This window comes from Acartia tonsa, chromosome 12 (assembly GCF_053477335.1).
Source record: "Acartia tonsa isolate MP-2025a chromosome 12, ASM5347733v1, whole genome shotgun sequence".
In the NCBI taxonomy this organism is placed as follows: domain Eukaryota; kingdom Metazoa; phylum Arthropoda; class Copepoda; order Calanoida; family Acartiidae; genus Acartia; species Acartia tonsa.
In genome coordinates, this window is record NC_137271.1 from 15,938,997 (window position 1) to 15,964,757 (window position 25,761).

Here is a 25,761-nt window from a genome sequence, read left to right on the forward strand (position 1 = left end):
AATGTAAATATTGAATGGGCGGAGTTTCAGGTGATTATCGCGAGTTGTTAGCGCATGATCCGAATACTGCGTTGTTGCTAGAATTATGGAAAATTCTGGATTAAAGAGAGATTCCTATATTTTGTTTTAATTTGCAGCTTTGACACTTGCCTTTAGTGGGAGGGGTCATCTATTTTTAAGAATTAAAATATTTAGGATTTTTATTCGAAAATTCATTGAAAATTTTATTATTACTTTACTAAAGAATATATCCAATAAATCATAATTTAAGCATTAAATAAAAACATTTTATTATGTCACGTGTAAAAATTTTCAAAACAATACCTAATGTCATCGAGTGTCTTTTTAATGAAAGTAGGAGGGGATAAATTAAGGTATGGTATTGATTCGGGCATTTTAAAAGGTTTTTAAAATAAGGAATTAATAGAATATGGTTAGTTAGGAAAGAATATCTGAAGAGTAAAGAAAACAAGTATTATACCGCAGGTAACATATAACTTTAATTTTTACAAAGTTTTTGGGTCTATTACATTAAAATAATATTTCTATCTGCTACGCCCCTAGCCCCCTTCTCCCCAACTTTTTTAACAGAAAAAGTTCAACACCCTTCTAGAAAGAGAATTCCACAAGTCATATAGTGGCGTCGCTTATTTTTTTTCGCTATTTCTTAAAATAGCTTTAAACCTTAAGAGGACCTACACTGTAAAGGGGAACCATATCGGTTAGAGATATCCTTTGGTACAGACATTAGAGATCCTGTTACTTTAATATAAGGATTAGTAATTGTTATTTGAAATGGTTCCTGTAGTTCTTTAGTTACAATATATTTTTGTTTAGAATGAAGATTGCAACGATTCTAATTTTGGTGCTGTCGGTCAACCTTGGATCAAGTTCCCTAACGCCGCCGCCGGCCTTGTGCCATCTCTTGGGCTGGTGTCATGTCAGGTAAGCAAAAATAGTCAATTATCGTAGTATTATAGACAGCTTTAGATATTAAATTGAAATTTGAAAGAGTAAAATCAATTTTGTTAGCCACGAAGGGCCAGTATCACAAAACTGTTACCCATCAATTTCAAATTTTATTTAAATATTTGTGAAAAATTGTCTGTAATACGATGCTATACATGATTTTACAGTACGGCTAAGTACCGGATGTAATCCAGCGTATACTGATCGGTTTCAAAGCCATACTAGAAAATTTATTTCGAAGTCGATTTGTATCAAAATATCAGTGACCGCTATGGCATTAAAGAACTAATTTTTAATACCGTAAAGTTGTTATTATTTTAAGACATCAAGGACCGAAGAACTAAAGAAATTAGACTGACAAATACAAAAAAAAACAACGTTTAATTATTTACTTTTTTCAGATGCAGAGCCGTTTTAAAATGCGCTGAAAAGCCGGAATCAACAGGAACTCCAACCTTTAGAGAACGATGGTGCCACTTGTGTACAGAAACAAGTCTGACTGAGCAATCAGCTGATTTGCCGCTTAATATTGGCGGGAAATCAGTGTACACTTACCATTGCAAGAAATGGGAGGGAAGACATCAGCTCTGTGTTGAATTCTATACTGTGAAAGAGTGGAATAAGTATGTACTAAAAATAGACAATTAATATCCATGCTCTTATGTTTGTATATATAACAAGGATGACAACATCCATAAGTAGCGAAGCACAAAAAATTGTGGATTGGAGTACGTAGAAGTAGATTTAAAGTGTATCTATTAAAATCAAGAATAGATTTATTGGAGAAAATAAACACGAAACCTTGTTTGTATTTGCATGATGAAAACGGTTAAAGTAAATTACATACTAGATGCACATAACAATGAGAAAAAATACTTTGAAACTGTTAATGCAAAAAAGTTTTAAAATTAAACCAAAAATACCAAAGATATGGGGAAATGTGTCAAACATATAAAAATAGCCAAAAACCTGCTAAAAGGCAGTTTGGCCGCCATTGTTTCTTTACTTAAAACGCCAGAAATTTAATTTTAATATCTTTAACTGAAAATTTTTTGAAAATTGGACCATGAACACCAAAGATATGGGGGAAAATGTGAAAATATAAAAATAGCCAAAAACCTGCAAAAAGGAAGTCTGACCTTCATGGTTGTTTTCTTAAAAAGACAGGAAATTTAATTTTGATATCTATAAGTGAAAAAATTTCGAAAATTGGACCATAAACACCAAAGATATGGGGGAAAATGTAAAAAATATAAAAATAGCCAAAAACCTGCAAAAAGGAAGTCTGACCGTCATTGTTGTCTTCTACGAATGACGGGAAATTTAATTTTGATATCTTTAACTGAAAAAAATTTGAAAATCGGACCACAAACACCCAATTTATGAGGAAAATTTGAAAAAATATAAAAATAGCCTAGAACCTTCTAAAAAGCGGCCCGACTGCCATTGATGTTTTATAGTTAATTGTGCTCCTTAATGATGGGAATGTTGTCAAAAATTTCAGCTCTCTATCTTTTATAGGAGCCGAGAAAATCACGTTTCCCCAATTCATTAATTACGGACGGACAGACGGACGGACATTGTGAATTATAGAGTAGCTTCGCTACTAAAAATCAATGTATTTTATTATTCGTTAAAATTGTCAATACGATACCTAATTTTTAAGTATGGCTAAGAACCAATATAGCGGATATTTTTCTGGTTCGAAGCCATACAATATCATTTAAAAATGCTATTACAAATTGAAATAAAAATAAATCATATTTCAACAGATATTTTTTTATAAAAACCACTTCCTACCCATTCTCAACTGAAAATTTAAAGAAAACTAAAATTAGATTTTTAACTTGCATAGTGCAATTTCTCTTAGTTACTTAGTTAGGTTAAAATTATTACTTAATATTTTACACATATGAGTTACGGACAGATCTGAATGTAAAAAAGCTTCACTTTTAAATTCATGGGTGTATATTAAGAGATATAAGTTTTCCGGAATTGTAATTTAGGGAGTAGATTTGAAATCTGCATCAAATTTTAAGGATTTTTTATAAAATTCGTTTTTTTGTATAATTCTTTATCTAAAAGCGGAAATACAAATTAAGTTAATTAATTTTGGCATCTGTGATTGGTGGATTTTAAAAATCTGCGCTCTGATTGGATGTCGTACATCATTCAACCAATTAGAGCGCAGGTAGTTTAAAATCCACCTATCCTATTGGTCAAAATTAATTAACTTAAAATGTATTTTCGCTTTTAGATACCTAAAGAATTTTACAAAAAACGAATTTTATAAAAAATCCTTAAAATTTGATGCAGATTTCAAATCTACTCCCTACATTAAAATTCCGGAAAACTTATATCTCTTAGTGTATATTCTGCATTGTTGACCCTGCTAATGGGGGCGAGGGAAATAAAAAAATGAGTGGTTGGGGGGAAAAGAATAGTTATTTCTTTCATCGTATTATAAACCGCTTTCCGCGGATATAGAATGTACAATTATAAGATTAAAACTATTTTTTTAAGCCCCGAGTTGCCGAAGGCACGGGCTAAAAAACTAGTTTTAATCTTATGATTGTACATTTTTATATTCGTAGAAAGCTGAATATAATACGATGATAGACATAGTTTTTTCGTGTGGATGAGAACCGGTTCCTATCCACCGGATTCGAATGAATACGAGAAAAAAAATTAATATTTCTAAAACATTTTTTTAAAACATTTTTTACCCATTTTTCTCCCATGAATTAAATAGAGATATCAAAAAATTAACCTTCTGCCGAATATACACCTCTGCTTTTAATGAAAATACCTTAACAAATAACCTTTTATAAACTTTTATTAAAATACTTAAATACATAGTGAAGGTATAAATATAAAATTAAATGTCTAACGTAACAAAAGAAAATAAGAAACTATAATACAATTTAACTTAATAACTAACAAATTTGAGAACGATAGAAATTTTCAAATATTCTTAAAGGCAAGATTAGTAAAATTACTTATTTATCCCATCGTATTATAGACAGCTTTCCGCAGATATTAAATTAAAAAGATAAAATTTTAAATTGGTTCTTATATTAATTTTTTTAGTATTCGTTAAAAATTGTCTGTATTACGATGCTATACATGATTTTTTAGTATGGCCAATAACCGGTTCTTATCCTGCGAATATTAATCGGTTTTGAAGCCATACTGGAAAAGAATTACTAAAACTTAAAAATCTAAATTCACCAGATATTTAATGAACAATTACCTCCTTTTATAAAAGGACTGTGTTGAGAAAGGGGAAGAAAAGTTGTGCTGAAATTTTAAAGGTGCAAGTTACAAGGAATAAAAACAATAGTAAAACGATAAAAATTAACTAAATTAACTAAATATGTGTATTCCTTATTGAAATGAACCATGGACAAAAATTAGTTTTTAAGTAAACATAAATTTTATCGTTCTACTACGATTTTTAAGCCTTAAAACTCACAATATTACGGAATTTAACACAACCTACCTCCCCCTATTTAATGTTTACAAAAGTCTTAAAATTACATATTTTTGGTACAAAAAAGGAGGCTAGAATAAGTAGCAAACACTATAAAGCGCATAAAAAATATTTAACATAAATCCTGCAAAGTCCTACCCATTTTTTCTTGATTACTTCCCTTTTCTATTAGTTTCATTTGGTGGTGAAGGAACAAATTTAATTTTCAAATAAATAATATTTTAAATATTTCATAATGTTTTCATAATCAAAGTAAACCTAATCTTTCTTTCAATACTTGTACCATATCAGCTCTCTTCACTTCAACCTAAAATCAAAGATTTTTTAAATTTTATTTTAATTAGTTTGTTGTCTGTGGGTTTTACTTTAAATCTCTGAAATTACGTGGTTTATGTTCATATTTATTTAATTGAAACAGATGAGAATTTTTCATAATCTGTAACTTTTTTTAGACAAAGCCCTTTAGGTTGGTTAAAAAAAGTCTTTAGGTAAAATGTTTGATTTTACGCTTTCTTTATAACTATTTGCTACGCCTCCTAGAGGCCTCTAAGGGAGGGAAGGGATTTCTCGTGGGAGGGGGATGGTAATCTCCACCAAAAAAGAGTTATGATAAGCTACACTGAAGAAAACAATATCGGTTCAGCGGTTAGCGAGATCCTTTAGTACAAACACACAAATTTTGTTACTTTATTATAAGGATAAGGAAAATCTACTAATAGCTCAAATAAATGTTTTTTACAAAAATAGACAAAAAGAATAGACGGCTACATCAACAGACAAAAGACAATAATTTCAAAGACCTGAAGAAAAAAAAAAAAAAAAAAACTACCTCTTCTCTAGATTCTATGTTACGAATCTTAACAATACCACCGGCAATTTCAGATTCTCCGATAACAACGGCCTAAAATTTAAAAAAAACTTCAAATTTAGAAATTAAAAGGACACAGGGATCTTAACTTCTTAAGGGATAAGACAATGAGCGATAAAATTATGTGCAACCCCAATGATGATACAAAAATTTCGCTTTCTGTATATTACATCATTAGTGATTGGATGAAACATTTGGACACTTTATTTTAAAACCAACCAATTAAAATTCTTCAAAGATGTTGAGCCAACAAATAAAAAAAAATATTGTAAGACTTTGCGGATTTGTGTAATAATCACTGTTTATTAAACTACCCAATATCCCCTCCCTCCCTGCTAAGAACGCCATGAATGAACCTATACGTATCCAGTTTCATAATTCACATCCCATCGGGCATATAAAAGGAATATTTTACGTATAAAAGACCGGCGATCGAAACCTCTCCAAAGAATGCGACGCTTTAAGTTTGTCCAAAAAAAATTAAATTTTTAAGAATAGTATTTAATTCCATCTAATTATAAACTGTTTTTCGCGGATATATATTTGTTCATTTTAATATTTGTAGAGCACTGGAAATAATACGATACGATACACGATTTTTCAGTGCGTTTTAAAACCGGTTCTAATCCAGCGGAAGACAAACTTACCAAAGGAACCCCAGTATCTTCACAGTCTTGTAATTGTTTCAACATCTTAGGATTTAGCTTGTACGAGTGTTCACACCTTAACAAATATTTTTATATACAAAATAACTTTTTATAGATTTTTACAGAAATAATATAGGTATTCAAATAGGATAAATGTTAAGAACAACTATTAATTGGGCTCTACTCTTAAGGGAAAATAGATACTGGTCCTGCGGTGGTTTGAAGCTTTTTTGTTAGGGACAACTCACAAAAAAACACATTTTTATATGCATTATGTTCTTAAAATATTTTTTTATATTTACAGATATTTTAAAAAAAGTAAACAAACTTTAAAAACAAATTTACTCAATGGCCAAAACTTTGGGGGATTAATCCAATAGGATTCAGATTCTAACGGTTGGTACAAACAACTTACTTGATTCCAGCTCCCCATAACTCTGCAACAATCTTAATTCTCTCCTCAATTAACCCCTTCTGGGCAGTTACAACATACACCTACATATACATACAGCATAATTAGATGATATGGCAGGTAAATTTACAGGAAAGAGGACTATGCATGAACGAAAGCAAGTGATTTGAAGCAACTTGCAACAGTGATTTTGAGTATGTTTTTATTAAAGTACTGTTTAAAAAATATATCAACAAAAAAAAGTTTTACGATGGTTTAGACTAAAATATTAAGTTATCTTTTCAACGAAATATGTTTTGTTGAGTTCAAAATGCAAAATAGAAAATCATGCAGGGGTGTATATTCTGCAAATTTGACACTGCCAAAGGGATTAAAAAAAAAAAAAAAGTGGTTGGGGCAAAAAAATTAAAAAAATTTCGAAAACTGAAAGCTTTTTTTTCTATTTTTCTCCCCTCTTAGGTGAAAAAAAATAAAAGAAAATGTGGAAGTGGGGATAATATGGATAAAATCAATAGTTCTGAAAATATTTTTCCATTTTATCCCCTTCCTTGCTAGAAAAATCAGGAGGGGGAAAAAAAATTTCGCAGCAGAGGAAAAAAATGAATCTTGTGCAGAATATACACCCTTGAAAACATATTGATTTTCATAGAAATTTTTAGCCTCTAGTTAAGATAGTAAGTAAAACATGCAATAGGCCACAAACCTGCGTTTCAACAGTTCTAACTTTGCTCTGGTTTTTGGTCATATTAGCCTCCATAATAGAGAATAGCCTCTCTATTCCTATACTAACTCCAACACAAGGTACACTCCTAAATATAAATACTTGTCATATTAGCCTCCATAATAGAGAATAGCCTCTCTATTCCTATACTAACTAACACAAGGTACACTCCTAAATATAAATACTTGTCATATTAGCCTCCATAATAGAGAATAACCTCTCTATTCCTATACTAACTCTAACACAAGGTACACTCCTAAATATAAATACTTGTCATATTATGATATTAGCCTCCATAATAGGGAATAGCCTCTTTATACCTATAATAACTCCAACACAAGGAACACTCCTAAATATAAATATTATGGTCATATTAGCCTCCATAATAGAGAGTAGCCTCTTTATACCTATACTAACTTCAAAACAAGGTACACTCCTTAATATAAATACTTGTCATATTAGCCTCCATAATAGGGAATAGCCTATTTATACCTATACTAACTCCAACACAAGGTACACTCCTAAATATAAATACTTGTCATATTAGCCTCCATAATAGGGAATAGCCTCTTTATACCTATACTAACTCCAACACAAGGTACACTCCTAAATATAAATTATTTGGTATATAAATTACATACCTATTGAAGAAACAAAAAGGTCTTTCCGCCAAGATATTACGTCTGCACAGACAATGGCGAATAAATGTTGTGCAGAATGCACATCCCTGTTACCTTTACAAAGACTATACCTGTGTTTTGGATCGAACATGCCAACGAGACCGTCATACCGGCCACCTCCTGCCACGGATCCAACTGTGATTGGTTCTCCCTTATCATCCACGGAATCACCACACAAAACCTGAAAAAAGGAGAAATATATTGTAATAAAAAAATATTTATAATATCACTTAAATCAGAACCATCAACAAAGTTTTAGCAGACAGAGGAAGAAAAAGGACAAAACATAAGAACAGCGAATTATAGAGTAGCCTGGCTCATAAAAATGGTGTTTATAAAAAAAGGCTTGTTTGTGACAGGCTGGTATAAAAAAAGGCTGGTTAATGACAGGCTGGTATTAAATAAAAAATAAACAGATATTCAACTTCTTTATATATTAAATCATGTCCTCCACAAATGTGGACTAGCTTAAATTAAAATCATATGGGTAAACAATGTTTTCTTGGGTAAAAAGTGAAATGCAGAAAGAGTCATTTAGTCAGTAAGAGAGGGAAGCGGAAACTTGAACATTGTAACTAAGGTTGGCAATCTTAATCCTAATCTGGAATCCGAAATCCAGAGTACGTCCTATTTTTGGATAATTCTTAAATCCAGAATCCAAATCAGTTATTTTAACAACGGATTCGGATTGTTAATACATTGTTAGGCTAAAATTAGCGTCTTGAGATTTTTTTTTGGCCAAATATATATTATAATTTTTAACAAAGTTAGGTTAGGTTGAGTAAGGGTTAGAAAAAAAAGGAGAAAAAGCTACTGTAAAAATATGAAGAAATACGCAGATTCCTTCCAGTACCCCATAAAGGGGGGGGGGGGGAGATGTGCCACTTTTTAAAACCAAAAGTAAAACGCGCATGTTCTCAGCCCATAAAAGAGTTACAGCTCTTAAATTTGGCACAGCAGTTGCTTTTGTGGAGAACAATATGGAACTGAGAAGAAACGGCGGCGGAACTGCCGCTCCCGCCGAAAGCCGCCGAAATTTTTCTCGCCATAATAGACAATTTTCAATCATCTGGGATAAACTTTTTTTTCTCATAAAAATTTCCCTTATATTTTCACTTGACACTTAAAAAGATTTTACACTTTTAACAGGGGTGTATATTCTGCACAAGATTTATTTTTTTCCCCTGGTACAAAATTTTTTATTTTTCTTCCCCCCCCCCCCCCCTAGTTTTTTCTCACCAAGTAGGGGGAAAATGGAAAATATTTAAAGAACTCTATATTTTCTTTATTTTATCCCTCCTACCACACATTTTTTAAAGTTTTTTCACCAAGGAGGGGGGGGGGGGGGGGGGGGAAATGGAAAAAATGTTTTCAGTTTTCTTAATTTTTACATTTTTTATCCCTCCAACCACTTATTTTTTATTTTTTTTCCCCCCTCCTGAGCAGGGGATCCCATGTAGAATATACACCCCTGACTTTTAAATATTGACATGTTTAAAATATTACAAGTGTCACATGAAAATATAATAAAATTTTTTTATGAAAAAAAAAGTTTCTCATATGATTCAAAATTGTCTATTATGGCGAGAAAAGTCAAAAAAATTTCGGCGGGAAAACGGCGGTTTTCGGCGGGAGCGGCGGTTCCGCCGCAGTTTCTTCACAGTTCCATATTGTTCTCCACAAAAGAAATTGCTGTGCCAAATTTTAGAGCTGTAACTCTTTTATGGGCTGAGATTATGCGTGTTTTACTGTTGGTTTCAAAAAGTGGCACATCCGCCACCCCCCCCCCCTCTTTAATCCATAAATTTATTTTAAAAAGGCCTTTTTAAATATTGCTAGAATCCGGAACCCGTCAAAAAAATAATAATCCGGAATCTACGGATCAATCAGTTTCATTTTTGGGCGGATTTTTGTAAGAATCTGAACCCAGTCCAAAAAAATTGGACGGATTGCCAACCCTAATTGTAACAAATAAGGACAAACAAAGGCTTAATAACAATCTAAGAACATCTAATAGAAGAGTATACTAACCGCTTCATAAATAACCCCAGTATAATAGTCCAGACCTCTGGCCAAACTCAGATCAAAAGATACATTCTCACTGCAGTTGTACAGCTCACAATACCTTAACAAAATTCAAAAAATTTTATATCCATTAGGTAATGTTAAATATTTCCAAAATCAAGCACTTTGGAAAAACTGGTTTTGAAGGCATAATTTGAAGAAAACCATGAAAATATGAGCTAAATTAGCACATACGTTTTATTTAACAATAAGGATGACAACATCCATAAAAGCGAAGCTCTGAAATGGAAGGACAAACGGACATTAACACTTGTATAATGTCAGAACTGAATAATCAGAATGCGAATGTATAAGAGTCAAAGCAAAATTGTAAGTAAATTTGTTGAAAAACTGCTTTATAAAGGATAATGATTATGGACATACTTACATTTTTATGACTAGATATAGAGTTGCTTCGCTTATAATATTGTACTTTGTTGTCCTAGGAATCAGTATACCAAAAATCAGACCAATCGGATAATTAGGTCACAATACAAATTTGTTGTTAAAAATGTAAAAAAATCAACATGTTTAAAATGAACGTACGGATATTCTGGTAATGATTATAGAGTTGCTACGCTTTCTAACTCGTACCTAACTATTACAGGAATCACCATGCAAAATTTGAAATCGATAGGACAATTCTAACATGCCTAAATTAACGAAAAAAGCTATCCGTTACGGACGGACGGTCGTACGGACGGACGTACGGACAGACCCTAATTATAGAAAGCTATTTAAAAAAGTAAAAAAATCAACATGTTTAAAATGGACGTACGGACATTTTGGTAATGATTATAGAGTTGCTACGCTTTCTAAATCGTACCTAACTACTAAAAGAATCACCATGCAAAATTTGAAATCGATAGGACAATTCTAACGTGTCTAAATTAACGAAAATTACGGACGGACGTACGGACAGACCCTAATTATAGAAATGCTTCGCTTTTAAAATATTATCTTGAGGTAGAAGACGATAAATTGATGTACAGTACATCCCAAATAAAAAAAAACCATCCCACATGTAAATAGTATTATTTGTTAAAATGTTTAGACTCTACTATTTTTAACCAACCTACCAATAATATAATGAAAGTACCCAGAGTTTTCAGGCTAATAACTGTTGAATGTTTATGAACAATGGGTACCTTCTAGAAAAAGAAAAAACTTACTTTAGCAATAATTTCATATCTTCAAGGCCTTGCTTAGCAATTTTACTCTTTGCAAGATCACCCTGGAGTAACTCATCAATAAGAGGTAGACCACCAGCCTTCTGCACATATTCACCAATCCTATAAAAGAATAGTTTAATATCGCAACGTATTATAGACAGCTTTACGCGGATACTAAAATGAAAAACTGACAGTCAATCAACGTTTTGATTGAATGACCTTTGTCTTAAAAAACTAACCATGAGTTACGCCTGTTTTGGGCCAAGGCATAACTATAATAATTAGTGATGCGAATCCGAATCCGGAATCCGAATCCGGAATCCGGAATCCGCCCAATTTTCGACCAATTTTGGAATCCGAATCCGAATCCGGAATCCGTTTTTTATAGCGGATTCCGGATTCTAAATTGGTAGGCTAAAATTACCGTCTTGAGTTTTTTCTTACAACTCCCTCTTTTTGAAAGCAAAGATCACCCCCCCCCCCCCCCCAACACACCACCTTCCCCCCCCCCCCATTTCTTCCCACATAAACAACGTTGATATACCAGCTAATAGCACAGAGCGATCACGTGATGAACTATTCAATTCCAAGACCTCAGATTGGACAGCCAACGATCACGTGATGAAGTGTAATCCACTCAACATCAACAAACCCTCTAATTGGCTGTACAGTGATCACGTGACATAAAAATATACACACTCTCATTGTCAGGCCAGCGATTTTATTGTTTCTTCTTCACTACAGGTAAAAAGGTAGCTAGCATCCAAAGTTGCGTTTTTTTGTAGGTATTTATTTTCATTTTACAGCTTTTCATGCTTCATTTGTTTTTTAAAAAGCCTTTTAAAATACTGCTAGAATCCGGAATCCGAATCCGGAATCCGTCAAAAATAAGAATCCGGAATCCGCAAGAATCCGTCACTTTTTTTGACGGATTCCGAAGGAATCCGGAATCCGAATCCGGCCCAAAAATTCGACGGATTCGCATCCCTAATAATAATGTTGTGCATCTAAGATAGCAACAAAAGCTTATGTATCATTTTTAATGGAGTAGATAGTAGATACAACCTATCAACCAGGGGTGTATATTAAGAGATAAAAGTTTTCCGGAATTTTAATGTAGGGAGTAGATTTGAAATCTGCATCAAATTTTAAGGATTTTTTATAAAATTCGTTTTTTGTAAAATTCTTTATCTAAAAGCGAAAATACATTTTAAGTTAATTAATTTTGACCAATAGGATAGGTGGATTTTAAACTACCTGCGCTCTAATTGGTTGAATGATGTACGACATCCAATCAGAGCGCAGATTTTTTAAATCCACCAATCACAGATGCCAAAATTAATTAACTTAATTTGTATTTCCGCTTTTAGATAAAGAATTATACAAAAAACGAATTTTATAAAAAATCCTTAAAATTTGATGCAGATTTCAACAGGGGTGTATATTCTGCACAAGATTTATTTTTTTCACCGGCTAAAATTTTTTTTATTTTTTTTCCCCCCTAGTTTTTCTCACCAAGGAGGGGGAAAATGGAAAAATAATGTAAGAACTCTATATTTTATTTATTTTATCCCTCCTACCACACATTTTTTTAAGTTTTTTTCACCAAGGAAATGGAAAAAACCAGGAAATGGAAAAAATGTTTTCAGTTTTCTTAATTTTTACATTTTTTTCCCTCCAACCACTTATTTTTTATTTCCCCCCCCCCCCCCCTGAGCCGGGGATCCCATGTAAATTATACACCCCTGGATTTCAAATCTACTCCCTACATTAAAATTCCGGAAAACTTATCTCTTAGTGTATATTCTGCACAATATTAATTTTTTCCCCCTGCTGCAAAATTTTTCTCCCTCCTAGTTTATTTCCAGCATAAAATAAGAAAAAATGGAAAAATATCTTAAGATCTCTTATTTCATTAATATGAAAAATGAAAAAAAAATGTTGAAGTTCTCTTAATATTAACAACCTCCCCCCAACCTTTAGAAGGGTCAACCATGCAGAATATACACCCCTGCTATCAACTCTCTGACGACGAGCGCATGCACTACATTTTAAACCACGGTCTAGTGTATTCCATTATATCCATTACTAGCGGCTACGCCCCTAGAGGCCTCTAGTGGCACTTAAATGTTTTTTTTTGTTATAGTCTCTACGATAATTCTTTATGTTACGGATACCTCTTTGAGTCTTTATGTTACGTTGTAGTCTCCCAGATATTAAAAAAATTTCAATTTTTTTGTCATTTCTCTTAGGAGGGTGGTGGTACCCTCCCCCAAAATAGTTATAAACCTTCCCAGGACCTATGAGAATCTACCCTGTTAAGGAGAACCCGATCGGTTCAGCGGTTAGCGAGATCCTTCAGTACAGACACACAGACAAACATCCTGTTACTTTAGTATAAGGATTTGTTACCTATCTGCAGCTGCCTCATCCAGTCCCTTTTCCGAGACCATCTCTCTCTTCACCTCTTCCCAGGGGGACTTGTCCAGTTTGTCCACAGCTGAGCAAATTGTACGGAACATTGAGTTGGGAACTCCGCATACCTAGAATATTGATTTACCATATCGTATTATAGACAGCTTTTCGCGGATATTAAAATAAAAAATCCTAAGATTGAAACCAGTTTTGTTAATGGTTTTCATTTTAATATTTATGGAAAATTTTCTGTAATACAATGCTATAATAGTTATTCTCTCATCGTATTATAAACAGCTTTCCGCGGATATAAAATGTACAAGGCACAGTTTCGAAGACATACTGGAAATATTTATTTGACGACGACTTCATACACGAAATCAAAGGATAAAATAACCCCCTTAGCAAATTAAAATTATTGGTTAATAATTTTAATACTGCTAAGTTGAACTATTACATTTAATTTGAAATCTAAAAATTCAAAACTTTTAACAGAAAATTAATGGACTTTTCTGAATAATTATCGATTAGTATAAAACTTGAGACAAAAAAACCCTTACTACTTTATATAATAGGATATATGTTAACAATATAATATCTTACCTCAAAAATTCCGTCAAGAATCATCCTGTGGTTGACCTTGATAACAAACTTGCCAACATCCACAGAAGAAAGGATCTGGGCAGTATCAGTTTATACAATACGGACACTAACAAGGATGACTACATCCATAATCCTCATTGGGGCGTCGTGGCAGCACACAAGAGCTACGGTGGTGAGAGTTCGTGTTCAAATCTCCTCATGTTGACTTGAATTTCACATTTACAATAATAACCCCCGAGTGTGTAAAACGGGGGATCATTGATTGATCAATAGTCACGTACATGATATTAGTTCCCCCCGTAGCCCCAGCTTCTCTGCTGAGAGGGTTATTCATTACGGTGACTTAATTTAAGACACCTGCCATACTAGCGGCTCCAGTCTGTGAAATAATGGCTCATCAATCAAGCAGCATCCATTATCATATCTATAGCATGACAAACAGACCAACCGATGCTTATTGGTAGTTATGAACCTTATAACCAAACGCCTTAAAAAGCGTCTGAGAAAATTTACGTCTCAATTAAGTTACTATCCAAACTTAATTGAGTGAAACAAGTCTATGTATCAATACGATCTAAGACTGGCAGTATTGTATAAACACCTGATCAACAATTTTGACGCATTCTGCGTCAGGCAACATGGCGTCGTACGCTCCTGCTATGTCAAAATCACACTATCAAGAAAAATGCATTATTTTTAACACATTTAATGGATATAGAATATACATGGATATTATAACAGGGAAATAATTATCAGCTTAAGTTGCTAACATGGATCTCCTTTATTGGGCAGTTAGTTCATCAAGTGGTAGGGGAGGGGAAAGGGTTGGATAGAGGAAATATATATTTAGCTCGCTGCGAGTTTCACTTTAAAGTATGTTATAAATATATCCATTAAACTTGTCCAGAAAATTGATGGACGATAATTTAATATACAAATTACCCCTTCTGTTGATTCAAAGGGGGGGGGGGGGTAATGCAACCACCTCGTAATCAATGATTAAAGGCACATAGAATTCGAATTACGATCTGAAATCTTGCACGAGTAATCCTTGGTAGGTCTATTTTACCTAAATCGAACAAAAAGATGAAAAAGTAAACCCCCCCCCCCTCTTATTGGTTGAAAAGTTTGGTTACAGCTACCTAATTTTAAAAAAAAATTTAAGAGTTAAAAGTCAACTTATGAAACAAAATAAGCATTTTTTTCTTTAAATATGTGAATAACATTCAAAAATATACATATTTTGTTTCATAGGTTGACTTCTAACTCTTCAAAACAAAATTTGTTTTTTTAATTTTTACCTGTACAGAGAGGACCTGGAGGCCTGCAGCTCCTGAACTTGGAGGCCTATCAAAAAAATCTTAAAACTTGGGAAAATTCATCATATAAGAATGATTTTATCGCTAATAACCTATCCTCCCCCCCCCCCTTATATGGATTTGTTTAAACAACACCCTTTGATTTAAGTATTCCTTAGAAATAAAATTCTAATATTACATAGGTAGGTATTTAATAAAATGGACGACAAAAAAATGCATTCCTGGTAAAATTCTCTTAATCTTCCTCTAGCTATACTCGGGTTATCTCGTCTATAGACCTAAATACAAAAAATTAAGTCAAATTGAAATTTCTGAAAGTTTTATATTTTATCAGAGACAAATACGCGTTAATATGATTTTTGAACGTTACTAAAGGAAAGTGGGTATAGAGAGGAGAAATAAAGAAGATAGGAGAAACATCCAAGAGTAGGGTGAGAGGTAGAGTTGTTTCCCTCAAACTTTAAAGAACTCTTATTTTACCCCTGAAGGTTTTTTTTTAAATACATTAAATTATCCCCCTCAAACCATAGAAACCACTCATTTTATTCCACTCAAAATTAAAAGCTAGGACGTCCCTGGATTTATTGGTAAATTCGAGGAAATACTAACTGTGGTTCACAGACTGACAATAGGTCGGTAGTGCACAACAGTTCCATACCTTCGCAATGTGATATCTCTTGATCCTATCCACCTTGTTCATGGCGCAGTATCTGGCAAAAGGAACGGTCAGGTCATAACGCAGGGCCAAGATCTCACCACCTTCACGTACAAGCAAGTTAACATTCTATTTCTGTAGCATTACTCAAAGGACCAAACCGACGGATGCGCAAAGATTTATTAGAGACAATATAATTTAGTGATGGCAATCCGTCGAATTTTTGGGCCGGATTCGGATTCTTAAAAAGAATCGGTCAAAAAAAAGTGGCGGATTCCTTGCGGATTCCGGATTCATATTTTTGGCGGATTCCGGATTCGGATTCCGGATTCTAGCAGTATTTTTAAATGCTTTTTAAAAAAATTAAGTGCTACATATGTCCTAAAATTTAATCTTGGTGTTCTTTATAATTCACTTCCGAGAATCGAACCAGATTTTTAAAAATTATGTAATGATGGTAATCTTTTCCTTCAAAAAGTGAGAGTTGAAAGAAAAAACTCAAGACGCTAATTTTAGCATACCAATTAAGAATCCGAAATCCGTTATTAAAAATGGATTCCAAAAATGGCCCAAAAATTGGGCGGATTCCGGATTGTCAACCCTAATATAATTCATTCATAAAATTTTTACAATAGCGTTATGGACGGACGGACGTACAATATAAGATTAGCTTCCTACTAAAAGTTTAGAATGTCAGCTATTCCTTGATCGGCCAAATCGTAGATCAGTTTTGAATCTTCTCCATATTTGCCAGTCAATACTTCCTTAACAAAGAGATACATACGTCGATTAGAAAACACAAGTAGGTACCTAGGTATGTAATATCTTAAAAAGTTAAAATAAACAATGAAATAGTAAAAATAATGCGCTTTTCTTCGCGTGTTGTACGAGGTCTATATAAATGGAAAATCAACAACCTATCCCTCGAGAAAAAAAAATCAGAATAATACATTAACCAATTAAGGAAGGGTACAATGGGCCAAAAAGGTACTGTCCCAATAAGTATATTTACCTGTGTTATGTTAACATGTTATGTTATTCGTAGGCTCAAAAGCAATATTTAAACTTTGAACAATTTTACCCAACAAAAATTTTACGATAAGTACATTGTACAATTCGATATATTATTACTTGTGATGTTGATTAGATTTTCATGTACTCAAACAAAGTATTACTCGCAGCAGGCTAAAAACAACGATACCCCCGTTAACCCATCCCTGCTCCTACTAGATGAAACAACTAATCAATAAAGGAACGCCATGTTAGCAACCTTAATTGAATGTAGACAATTTTTCCCCTTGGCATAATATCCACGTATATTCTATATCCATTGAAGTGATTAAAGTAAAAATTCTGAGATGGATTCTTTAAAAAAAATTAGGGTAGCTACATCAACAAAATTCATTTAGTGAAAAATCCTCAAAAAAAAATCTACAAAAATTAAGTAAAATCCTAAAAGGCTCTGGGTCATTAACATAAGATTTTAATTTATTTTGTAGATTTTTTATGTGATTTTGGAAGATTTTTCCCTAAAACAATATAAATAAAAAAAAATATCCTGTAAAACTCACCTTAAGTTCAAATACTGGAGTTTCAATAGTTTCAGCGCCATGAAGTTTAAATATTTCTGTGATCTTACCAAATACCTTAATTAAAAATAATATTTTTCATGAATACTTATGAATTTAAAGTATAAAAAAGGTTACGTTCCTTTTATCTACAGATATACTATCATAAACAGAAATGAAAAAAAGGGGGGGGGGGGGTGGATGTGACAATTTTGAAACCACTAGCGGCTTCGCCCCTAGCCTCTAGGGGCTTTTTTCCCTAAGAGGCTATTAACAAAAATTGAAAAAAAATAAAACTAAGTATTACTGGTGCTGCCAGTAGTTTTATGTGTATTCGTATCGTATTACAGACAATTTGCCATAATTATTAAAATAACATCATAAAATTTGGACCCTCGGAACTTATGTTTTACTATGAACTTTCTTTTTTTTTGAAATCAGTTTTGAAATCAGTGGAAAGCTGTCTTCAATACGATGCGATAAATAACAATTATTACATACCTTTTCTCTAACTGCCATTTGTGATGGTTCATAGTCGCGGGTTCCTTTGGCCGTTTTGAGTATCAACTTTCCACCCTAAATATTTAAGATGTTTAAAGATTTCGACCAATCGGAATTTTACTGGTTCTACTTTGTTATTACATCAGCTTATTAAGTACTAAAATAAAGTGAAACTTGTAACTAGCTAAAATGAAGATTCCCCTCCCCTCCTATTGAATGATAGCAATAACCATTTTTAAAATTTCTAGTACCAAAAGCTACCGACTAGAACCGGTTGATAACGTTTTGGAGATGCAAAGTAAATATGTAGATAGGTTTCGTGACTAATTTGCCCCGAAGATAGCCAAATAATGGCAAAACTGCTGAGCCGCCAGCCGTTAGCTTTACTTTTCCAACTTTTTGTTCGATTTAGGGAAAATATACCTGACAAGGATTACTCATGCAAAATTTCAGATGGAAATTCGAATTCTAATTGCCATTTACTCATTGATTACGAGATGGTGGCATTAAACTCCTCCCCCCCCCCACCCCTCCTTAACGTTAATTTTCATATACAACATACATACATAACCCCGAAGCTAAGTAAATTTTTCGAAAATGTTGGAAATTTCAAAATATGCCTACCGAAGATTTTGAGTCGGGGGCGTTTCCACCACCCTTTTTAGGCGATCCTTTGGGGGCGGCATTGGCGGGTTTTGCATCAACTCCCGCCTCGAGTTTCAACGCCTTTAACTTGGCAACTTCCTCATCAATCTAAAAACAAAATGTATTGTTTATACTAGGGTTGGGCCGGATACTTTTTTGGCCGGATACCGGATATCCGGCTGATTTCTAATGTCGGATATCCGGTTAAGGCCGGATAACTGGCAAACGTTCGATATCCGGCAAATTATCGGATATCCGGCCGGATAACCGAATATCAGGCGTCAAAAAGCATCCGGATATCATGTAACCGGATAGTTTTAATATCGGTCGGATATTGAAAATGGCCGGATATCCGGGCGGATAACCGGCCACACCGGATATATATTCTAACAAGATCAATGGTGTTCATAAGAAGCGCAGCAACGTACTGGCAGATTTCTTGCAAGAAAAATTACATTTTTCATAGGCTATACATTTTTAGTATGTTTTCAATCAGTCTATAAAACACATGCTATAGTTATTTAGTAGCTGCGCTTCTAGTGTAAATATTTATTAGTATTAGTTCTAAATTATCTTAATATCTATAAAGCATTGGGTATGTTAAATATTATCAATAACTGTTTTTCATGTCTAAAATAAAACACACAAAAAAGCAAGCATACTGAATTTAGACTTTTAAACAAATGTCTATAAAAAAAATATTTTTTTTATGATAGATTAATTTCAATATCTACCTATTTTTATTTATGTAATACTAATACAAAAATAATTAAGTTGTTTTAATTTTTGTAATAACAGGTAATAAAAATAACAGGTGTTCGTTATGAAAACAAGGATGACAACATCCATAAAAGCGAAGCACTGAAACGGTAGGACAAACGGACACTAACACTTGTATAGTATCAGAACTGAATAATCAGAATATAAATGTATAAATGTCGAAGCAAAATTATAAGTAAAACTGTTGAAAAACTGCTTGATACAGAATAATGTTTATGGACATACTTACATTTTTAGGACTTGATCATAGAGTTGCTTCGCTTATAATATTGTACTTTGTTGTCCCAGGAATAAGTATACCAAAAATCAGATCAATCGGATTATTAGATTACATAAAAATTTGTTGTTAAAAAAGTAAAAAATTCAACATGTTTGAAATGGACGTACGGACATTCTGGTAATGATTATATAGTTGCTAGCTACGCTTTCTAAATCGTACCTAACTACTACAGGAATCACCATGCAAAATTTATATTCAATAGGACAATTCTAACATGCCTAAATTAGCGAAAAAAAGCTATCCGTGACGGACGACCCAAATTATAGAAAAGCTTCGCTTTTAAAAACCTTGTTCTCTACAGATTAAATAGTTAGAAATACAGACCAAATGGTGGAGGAGGGGTTGTAATGAAGAATAGGACATTTATTCACAACATAGGAGAAGTCAGAAAATATTCAAAACCCTACGTAAAACTATTCCTAAGTGAAACTACTATATCTACTACGGGGATGTATATTCTGCATAAGATTTGTATTTTTGTCCCTACTGCAAAATAATTCATTTCTTCCCCCCCAAGGAGGGGAAAAAAAGAGAAAATGTTTTCAGTTTATTTTATTAATTTCCCACAATTTTAATTCTACTTTCTCCCCAAAAAACTGGAAAAATGTTTTCAGTGATGTATATTCCATGCACATGCACAATATACACCCCTGTATCTAAGCTATAACCTACTTGTTTGTTAAGATACGATATTGAAGAGGTAGAAATTGATTTAGGAGAAGAGCAATTCAATGAGTTTCTTAATCTGTTCAGATCTGGTTTTATAAGTTTATCACTATCAAAGTGAAACACAAATAAGGTAAATTAAATGAATTAAGTTATAGGGTTCTAAAGGGATAAGACAATGGCAGAAATATTAATGTACAGACCCATTAATAATCAAAATTACCCATTCTGAAGATTTCAATTTAATTAGTGGTTGAAACATTTAGACACTTAACTTGATGAACCAAGCAAGATTAAATTAAAGTCTCTAAGTTTTTAAGCCAAAGAGTAAGAATTTAGTTTTATTTAAACTTTGGGGACTGATGTATTAAAAATCTCAATGGGTCCCTCCGTGAATCAATCTCCCAGGAGCCAAAGCAATAAAATTAGAGGGAATAGTGGAACAGTTTTACCCATTACCTAGATTATCAGTATTAAAAATATTTATGAAGACAATTTCACATGCAAGATTTAATATATCCTCACCAAAAAAACAAAAAAAAAAGAAGACATACTGATATTTTAATTTAATGATTAATGTAAACATTGGATACAGAAATTTCGGGTCATGTAAATAAAACGAATTTGAGGGTTTCGTCATATTTTCACAGTAGCTTTTCTAATATTTCTAGCCCCTTCGGGGAGCTCTAACCCTGCGGGGAAATCACCTAACCTACCATAAAACAACCTTTCAAAAGCTACTTTGAAAATACGACGAAACCCGCAACTTAGTTCCCATCACATGACCCGATATTTTTGAAGTATCTTATGTTTAAAAATTCTCAAATGAAAACCAATGAAAGACTAAATATATTTGTGCTTTCCTATTAGCCACAGCTTTAATATGATGAAACCATCTTGAAAGGTTCGTATAGCTGGTTAGTTTGGAACTATGGGCAGATAATATGCCGTACAACATCATATCTGAACAATGTAGAACAGATTCATAAAACTTTAACAAAAAGCTCTATGTCTAACTTTTTACTTTTTTTAGAAGGACATTTATGTCTACAAGTAGCGCACCAAGAAACGTATTCTTTAAAACCAATAAACTATTAGAAATCCCTTGATTAAAACCAAGCAGTCAATCTTCACATAGGTCATATAATGGATTTAGACTATTTTTTATTTTCATATTTAGGTCTTGGGATGGTTTTAAGATATATTTATCTAGTCCCTATCTTCCCCTTCGAATACAGAGCCCCTAGATGCTAGGGGCGTAGCCACTAGAATACTATGAAGCAGCTACTGATTTTTTTTAAACTTGAATGACGTACAAGGAGGGGTAGGAAGAATAAGAAAAACCCACCAAATTTCACGGATTATCTAAACTTTTACCTACACCAAAAAAAATTCGAAGCAAGAGAAAAAAAAATTGGGTTTCGCGCCGTGGTTCAAAAAGACTCAACAAAATACTATCAGATATTTAAATCATAACATATTCAAACTTTAGGGCAAAATATATAAAAATCTGTGAAAATTGCCTAGATCAGTAAGAATATAGGAACTAATATAGCTGTTGTCTTGAAAATATAAGTTTAAACTTTCTAATTCTGGTGTAGTTATGAACTCGTTGTAGCTCGCCTTGCTAGAGGACCCCTGAACATGAAAAGTTCCATGATAAAACAATTTGGACGTAGTGCAGTTCACGGTAAAATGTTACTGGATCACAATATTTCCACAAAATAATGTGTTTACCAACATTTCACCAGTTCTAAGAGGGAGAGGGAGCGGGGGGATGTACCAAAAGAAATTCAATTACGTAAACTGTTGGAAAAAATACACCCCTACGATAACACTCAATACTGCAGAGACAAAATTTTACACGGGTTATCTTTAGCCAGACGCTCCATTGCATGTGGATTTTTGGATATATTGTATTGTATATATAAACAGGGTTGTATATTCTGCACAAGGTTCATTTTATTCAGAACTCTTTATTTTTTTCATATTATCTTCCCTCCCACATATTTTTTTAGTTTATTCACCAAGGTGGGGAGAAAAATGGAAAAAATGTTTTTAGAGTTAAGTTTTTATCTTAATTTTCTTTTGAATTTTACATTTTTTTCCCTCAACCATATTTTTTTATTCTTTAACCCTTCCTCCCTCCCCGCTTAGCAGGGTTAAATTTCCAGAATATACACCCCTGTGGCTGTATATAAACAAAAACATTGTAAATTGTATATTAAAACATAAGCTTGAACCCTGTTATTACACCACTATTAAAATTATGATTGAATTACCATTCTACCTTGAACTGCATCTGATCCAGCTAAATTTATAAAAGCTTTTAACGTCTTGTTTTAAAGCTTTGAAATTTCTTCAATAAAAATAAAGTTTTATTAACGTTGTAATAAGATTGAGTTATAGACAATTATCCACAGATAGCAACATTAAAGACCAACAAAAGGTAATGATCTTGTTATTTCTTATAGCGTGAATAAATGTCAATAAGATAAAATAAACTTTTTAAACTATGCAAGGAAGGATATCAACTTAAAAAGTTAAAACATTGAGCAACATTGATATTGAAATGTGTAACTGCCATCTCCAGCAGATTTTTTTTTCTTTATTTTCCGCCAACTAAGACAATTGTGCATGATTTTAGACAATTTTTTTTATCCTGGTTTTGAAACACTTGAAACTATATGATTAGGTAGGTACTTGGTAGAAATATAACGAACATCCTTTATTTTGTTTGGAGTTAAAGTAAAAGATCCTAACAGTGCTATGCATTAATATACCAAACCATTAACATACAGGATTAACCTTCACCAGATTATTAAACTTCAAGACATAAATTCAATCCCGTTGAAGCGCAATCTATATCAACTTGAAAGAATTTACCGTCATCATGCCTGCACTAAAAATATCAAATTCAAGAGAATAATGTCCTTAAGTACAGCAGCTATAACACAAAAATTTTAGTAAGATACCTTTAGTCAGGTTTTAGCTAAACTTAATTATAAAAATAGGAAAATATAAGAACATGATTTAATAGTGGAAATAAAACGAAAAACCCTCATTTATGAAAATAAAAGATCCCATAACCAAACAAAAAGTGTACTTATTTAGTAAACAAATAGAAATAGAAGAATAGAAGCATATTCTGAACCCTTTTTTCGTCAAATCTAAGAAGGAACACTTCTAACAGACAAAAGTATTGTTTACTTTCGACTCAAGCTGATGTAGATTCTTAAAAAATTATAGACTCGCTACTCGATAGTGAGGCAAAATTATTTTTGTGAAAAATCATCCAAAAGCACATTAAAAATCTACAAAAATTAAACAAAATCATATGTTAATAACCCTTTTAAGATTTTATTTAATTTTTGTAAATTTTTTATTCGATTTTGGAGGATTTTTCGCAAAAATAATTTTGCCTCACCAGCGAGTAGCCAGCCTAACTTTTTTTTAAGAATCCACCTAGTTTCGAAGCTTTCAAATTAAAACGAAATTTTTGGGCAATTAATTCTGATTCCGAAAAGCTTTCTACTAAGAAAATATACTGTTTACAGCTGACTTTTGTCCATGTATGAAATGAAAAAGAACATGCATTCGTAACAAGATGTGTACAAAATTTCAACCAATGAAATTAAATGTATGTACCGATGCGATTCTCCTATTGGCTCAATCAGACATTCCCTCTCTTTCTTAATACCTTTATTAGTAAACAAAACTGCTTGCCTGATCTTTAGACGCTTTCTCAGCTTTTAACTTTCTGACCAAATCTCCTTGTTCCTTAATCTTCTGCTGTAAATCTTCGCTCATTTTAGGTTAGATAGATAGATAGATATCCCTACTAATACATTGGTTTTCTGTAACATGTGATTAATTAGGATCAAATATGGTTCAAATTTTCATATTTATCATACAATTAAAATATGAAAATAAGATTACAAGATGTTAAATTAAGATCTCTAAATCACATTAAAAATAATTGTTGACGAGATCGCTGCACAGCACACTTGGGAAAAATATTTGATTTAAAAGTTTTGACTAATCATCCCATCCTTCTTGGCCAATCTGTTGAGGCAATCGTCGCTCTCTCCGATGCGTCTATACAATAGAAATAATAAATATAGATAATATCTATAGGTACCTCGGTAATCATTCACAAAAAAACTAAAAATACATAGGAAACGTATTTATAAATGTATATTAGAAACGTTAGAGTATTTAAATAATACCTTTCTAGAATCCATTGGTTATGGATAAACCCTTAAAATGTGGGTTTCAGAGTCATATAATAGTAAATTGCAAGTTCTATTTTGACTTAATAAGTAAATGAATAATTCTAATATATAAAGTAGTGAGCGACTTTGGTCTGAAGCTTAATATCCCAATAACTACTAAATCAATAACGTTCCGTTTTATCAAGTAGGTAACCATTTTATTCAATTCTATATTTATTAAATTCATTGCCTGATTTCTCCGCAGATAGCGTAGGTCTTGAACTCGCCAGTCATACGGCCAGTCTCGGGATCAACCTATTACAAAAAAGTATTAATACCTAATAAAAAATTTGAGAATTTTACGCCCGTACGTAACGGTTAGCTCTTTAAATAAATGTCCTGACGCTGATGAATCATTTGATCTTTAGAACATTGAGTCTTAGAACAACAAGGTAAAATATTTCATCTCCATACAGGAGGAAACAAAGTAAAATTACTTACATCAGCAAAGTTGAGCTGGACCGAGGCATGGTCCTTGGCTGCCAGGATCCTGTTGGAGGCAGAGCACTTCCTGGGGATGTACAGGTCAACGTATTCTCCGGCTAAGTTCTGCATGGTGAGCTCTGAAATAATTCTAGGACTTTTAATAAAAAGTAATAAGTATTTGTCTTGCAAACCAATGTTCAATTAATGTTTGAATAATAGAAATAGAAGAGTAGAAGAATATTCTGAACCCTTTTTTCGTCAAATCTAAGAGAGAACATTCCTAGCAGACAAAAGTATTGTTTACTTTCGACTCAAGCTGATGTGGATTCTTAAAAATGATAGACTCGCTATTCGATAGTGAGGCAAAATTATTTTTGTGAAAAATCATCCAAAAGCACATTAAAACTCTACAAAAATTAAACAAAATCATATGTTAATAACCCTCTTAAGATTTTATTTCATTTTTGTAAATTTTTTTATTCGATTTTGGAGGATTTTTCACAAAAATAATTTTGCCTCACCAGCGAGTTGCCAGCCTAACTTTTTTTTAAGAATCCAACTTTGTTTCAAGCTTTCAAATTGTAAACGAAATTTTTGGGCAAT

General features: G+C 32.7%; 3 protein-coding genes across 5 annotated transcripts; 1 reads left to right on the plus strand and 2 right to left on the minus strand.

The window, feature by feature from the left end:
* Positions 1–436: 436 nt before the first annotated feature.
* On the plus strand, positions 437–1,646 carry LOC145334184 (uncharacterized). The gene is made up of 3 exons (XM_080179551.1): positions 437–486; positions 838–945; positions 1,371–1,646. Exons 2-3 carry the CDS (start codon positions 839–841, stop codon positions 1,615–1,617), a joined length of 354 nt encoding a protein of 117 aa, XP_080035677.1. The 5' UTR covers positions 437–486; position 838; the 3' UTR covers positions 1,618–1,646.
* Positions 1,647–4,700: 3,054 nt separating this feature from the next.
* Positions 4,701–24,317, minus strand: HisRS (histidine--tRNA ligase). 3 transcript variants are annotated; one of them, XM_080179552.1, is made up of 21 exons: positions 24,185–24,317; positions 21,982–22,096; positions 21,322–21,421; positions 20,465–20,567; positions 18,712–18,840; positions 18,088–18,162; positions 17,590–17,664; positions 16,721–16,782; positions 16,022–16,121; positions 15,585–15,641; positions 14,646–14,717; positions 14,045–14,119; positions 13,439–13,569; positions 11,027–11,146; positions 9,822–9,915; positions 7,862–7,971; positions 7,093–7,198; positions 6,393–6,472; positions 5,978–6,053; positions 5,292–5,363; positions 4,701–4,769 (listed from the first exon to the last, which is right to left on the minus strand). In XM_080179552.1, the coding sequence occupies exons 1-21, from the start codon at positions 24,266–24,268 to the stop codon at positions 4,710–4,712; spliced, it is 1,896 nt and encodes a 631-aa protein (XP_080035678.1). In that variant the 5' UTR covers positions 24,269–24,317; the 3' UTR covers positions 4,701–4,709. The 3 variants fall into 3 exon arrangements, with proteins under 3 accessions (XP_080035678.1, XP_080035680.1, XP_080035681.1); XM_080179554.1 differs by lacking the exon at positions 21,982–22,096; XM_080179555.1 differs by lacking the exons at positions 20,465–20,567; positions 21,322–21,421; positions 21,982–22,096.
* On the minus strand, positions 24,312–25,335 carry RpS21 (ribosomal protein S21). Its single transcript, XM_080179556.1, has 3 exons — positions 25,174–25,335; positions 24,923–24,987; positions 24,312–24,556 (listed from the first exon to the last, which is right to left on the minus strand). Exons 1-3 carry the CDS (start codon positions 25,285–25,287, stop codon positions 24,484–24,486), a joined length of 252 nt encoding a protein of 83 aa, XP_080035682.1. The 5' UTR covers positions 25,288–25,335; the 3' UTR covers positions 24,312–24,483.
* Positions 25,336–25,761: the final 426 nt, after the last annotated feature.

Coding starts and splice junctions, on each gene's coding strand:
- HisRS (XM_080179552.1), bottom strand. CDS start 24,268: ATGAGCGAAGATTTACAGCAGAAGATTAAGGAACAAGGAGATTTGGTC. Junction 16,783..17,589: donor CTCCAGTATTTGAACTTAAG/GTGAGTTTTACA, acceptor CTCTTTGTTAAG/GAAGTATTGACTGGCAAATA. Junction 7,199..7,861: donor ATGTTCGATCCAAAACACAG/GTATAGTCTTTG, acceptor ATTTATATTTAG/GAGTGTACCTTGTGTTGGAG.
- RpS21 (XM_080179556.1), bottom strand. CDS start 25,287: ATGCAGAACTTAGCCGGAGAATACGTTGACCTGTACATCCCCAGGAAG. Junction 24,988..25,173: donor TCCAGCTCAACTTTGCTGAT/GTAAGTAATTTT, acceptor TTTTTGTAATAG/GTTGATCCCGAGACTGGCCG. Junction 24,557..24,922: donor GCTATCTGCGGAGAAATCAG/GCAATGAATTTA, acceptor TCTATTGTATAG/ACGCATCGGAGAGAGCGACG.
- LOC145334184 (XM_080179551.1), top strand. CDS start 839: ATGAAGATTGCAACGATTCTAATTTTGGTGCTGTCGGTCAACCTTGGA. Junction 946..1,370: donor TTGGGCTGGTGTCATGTCAG/GTAAGCAAAAAT, acceptor TACTTTTTTCAG/ATGCAGAGCCGTTTTAAAAT.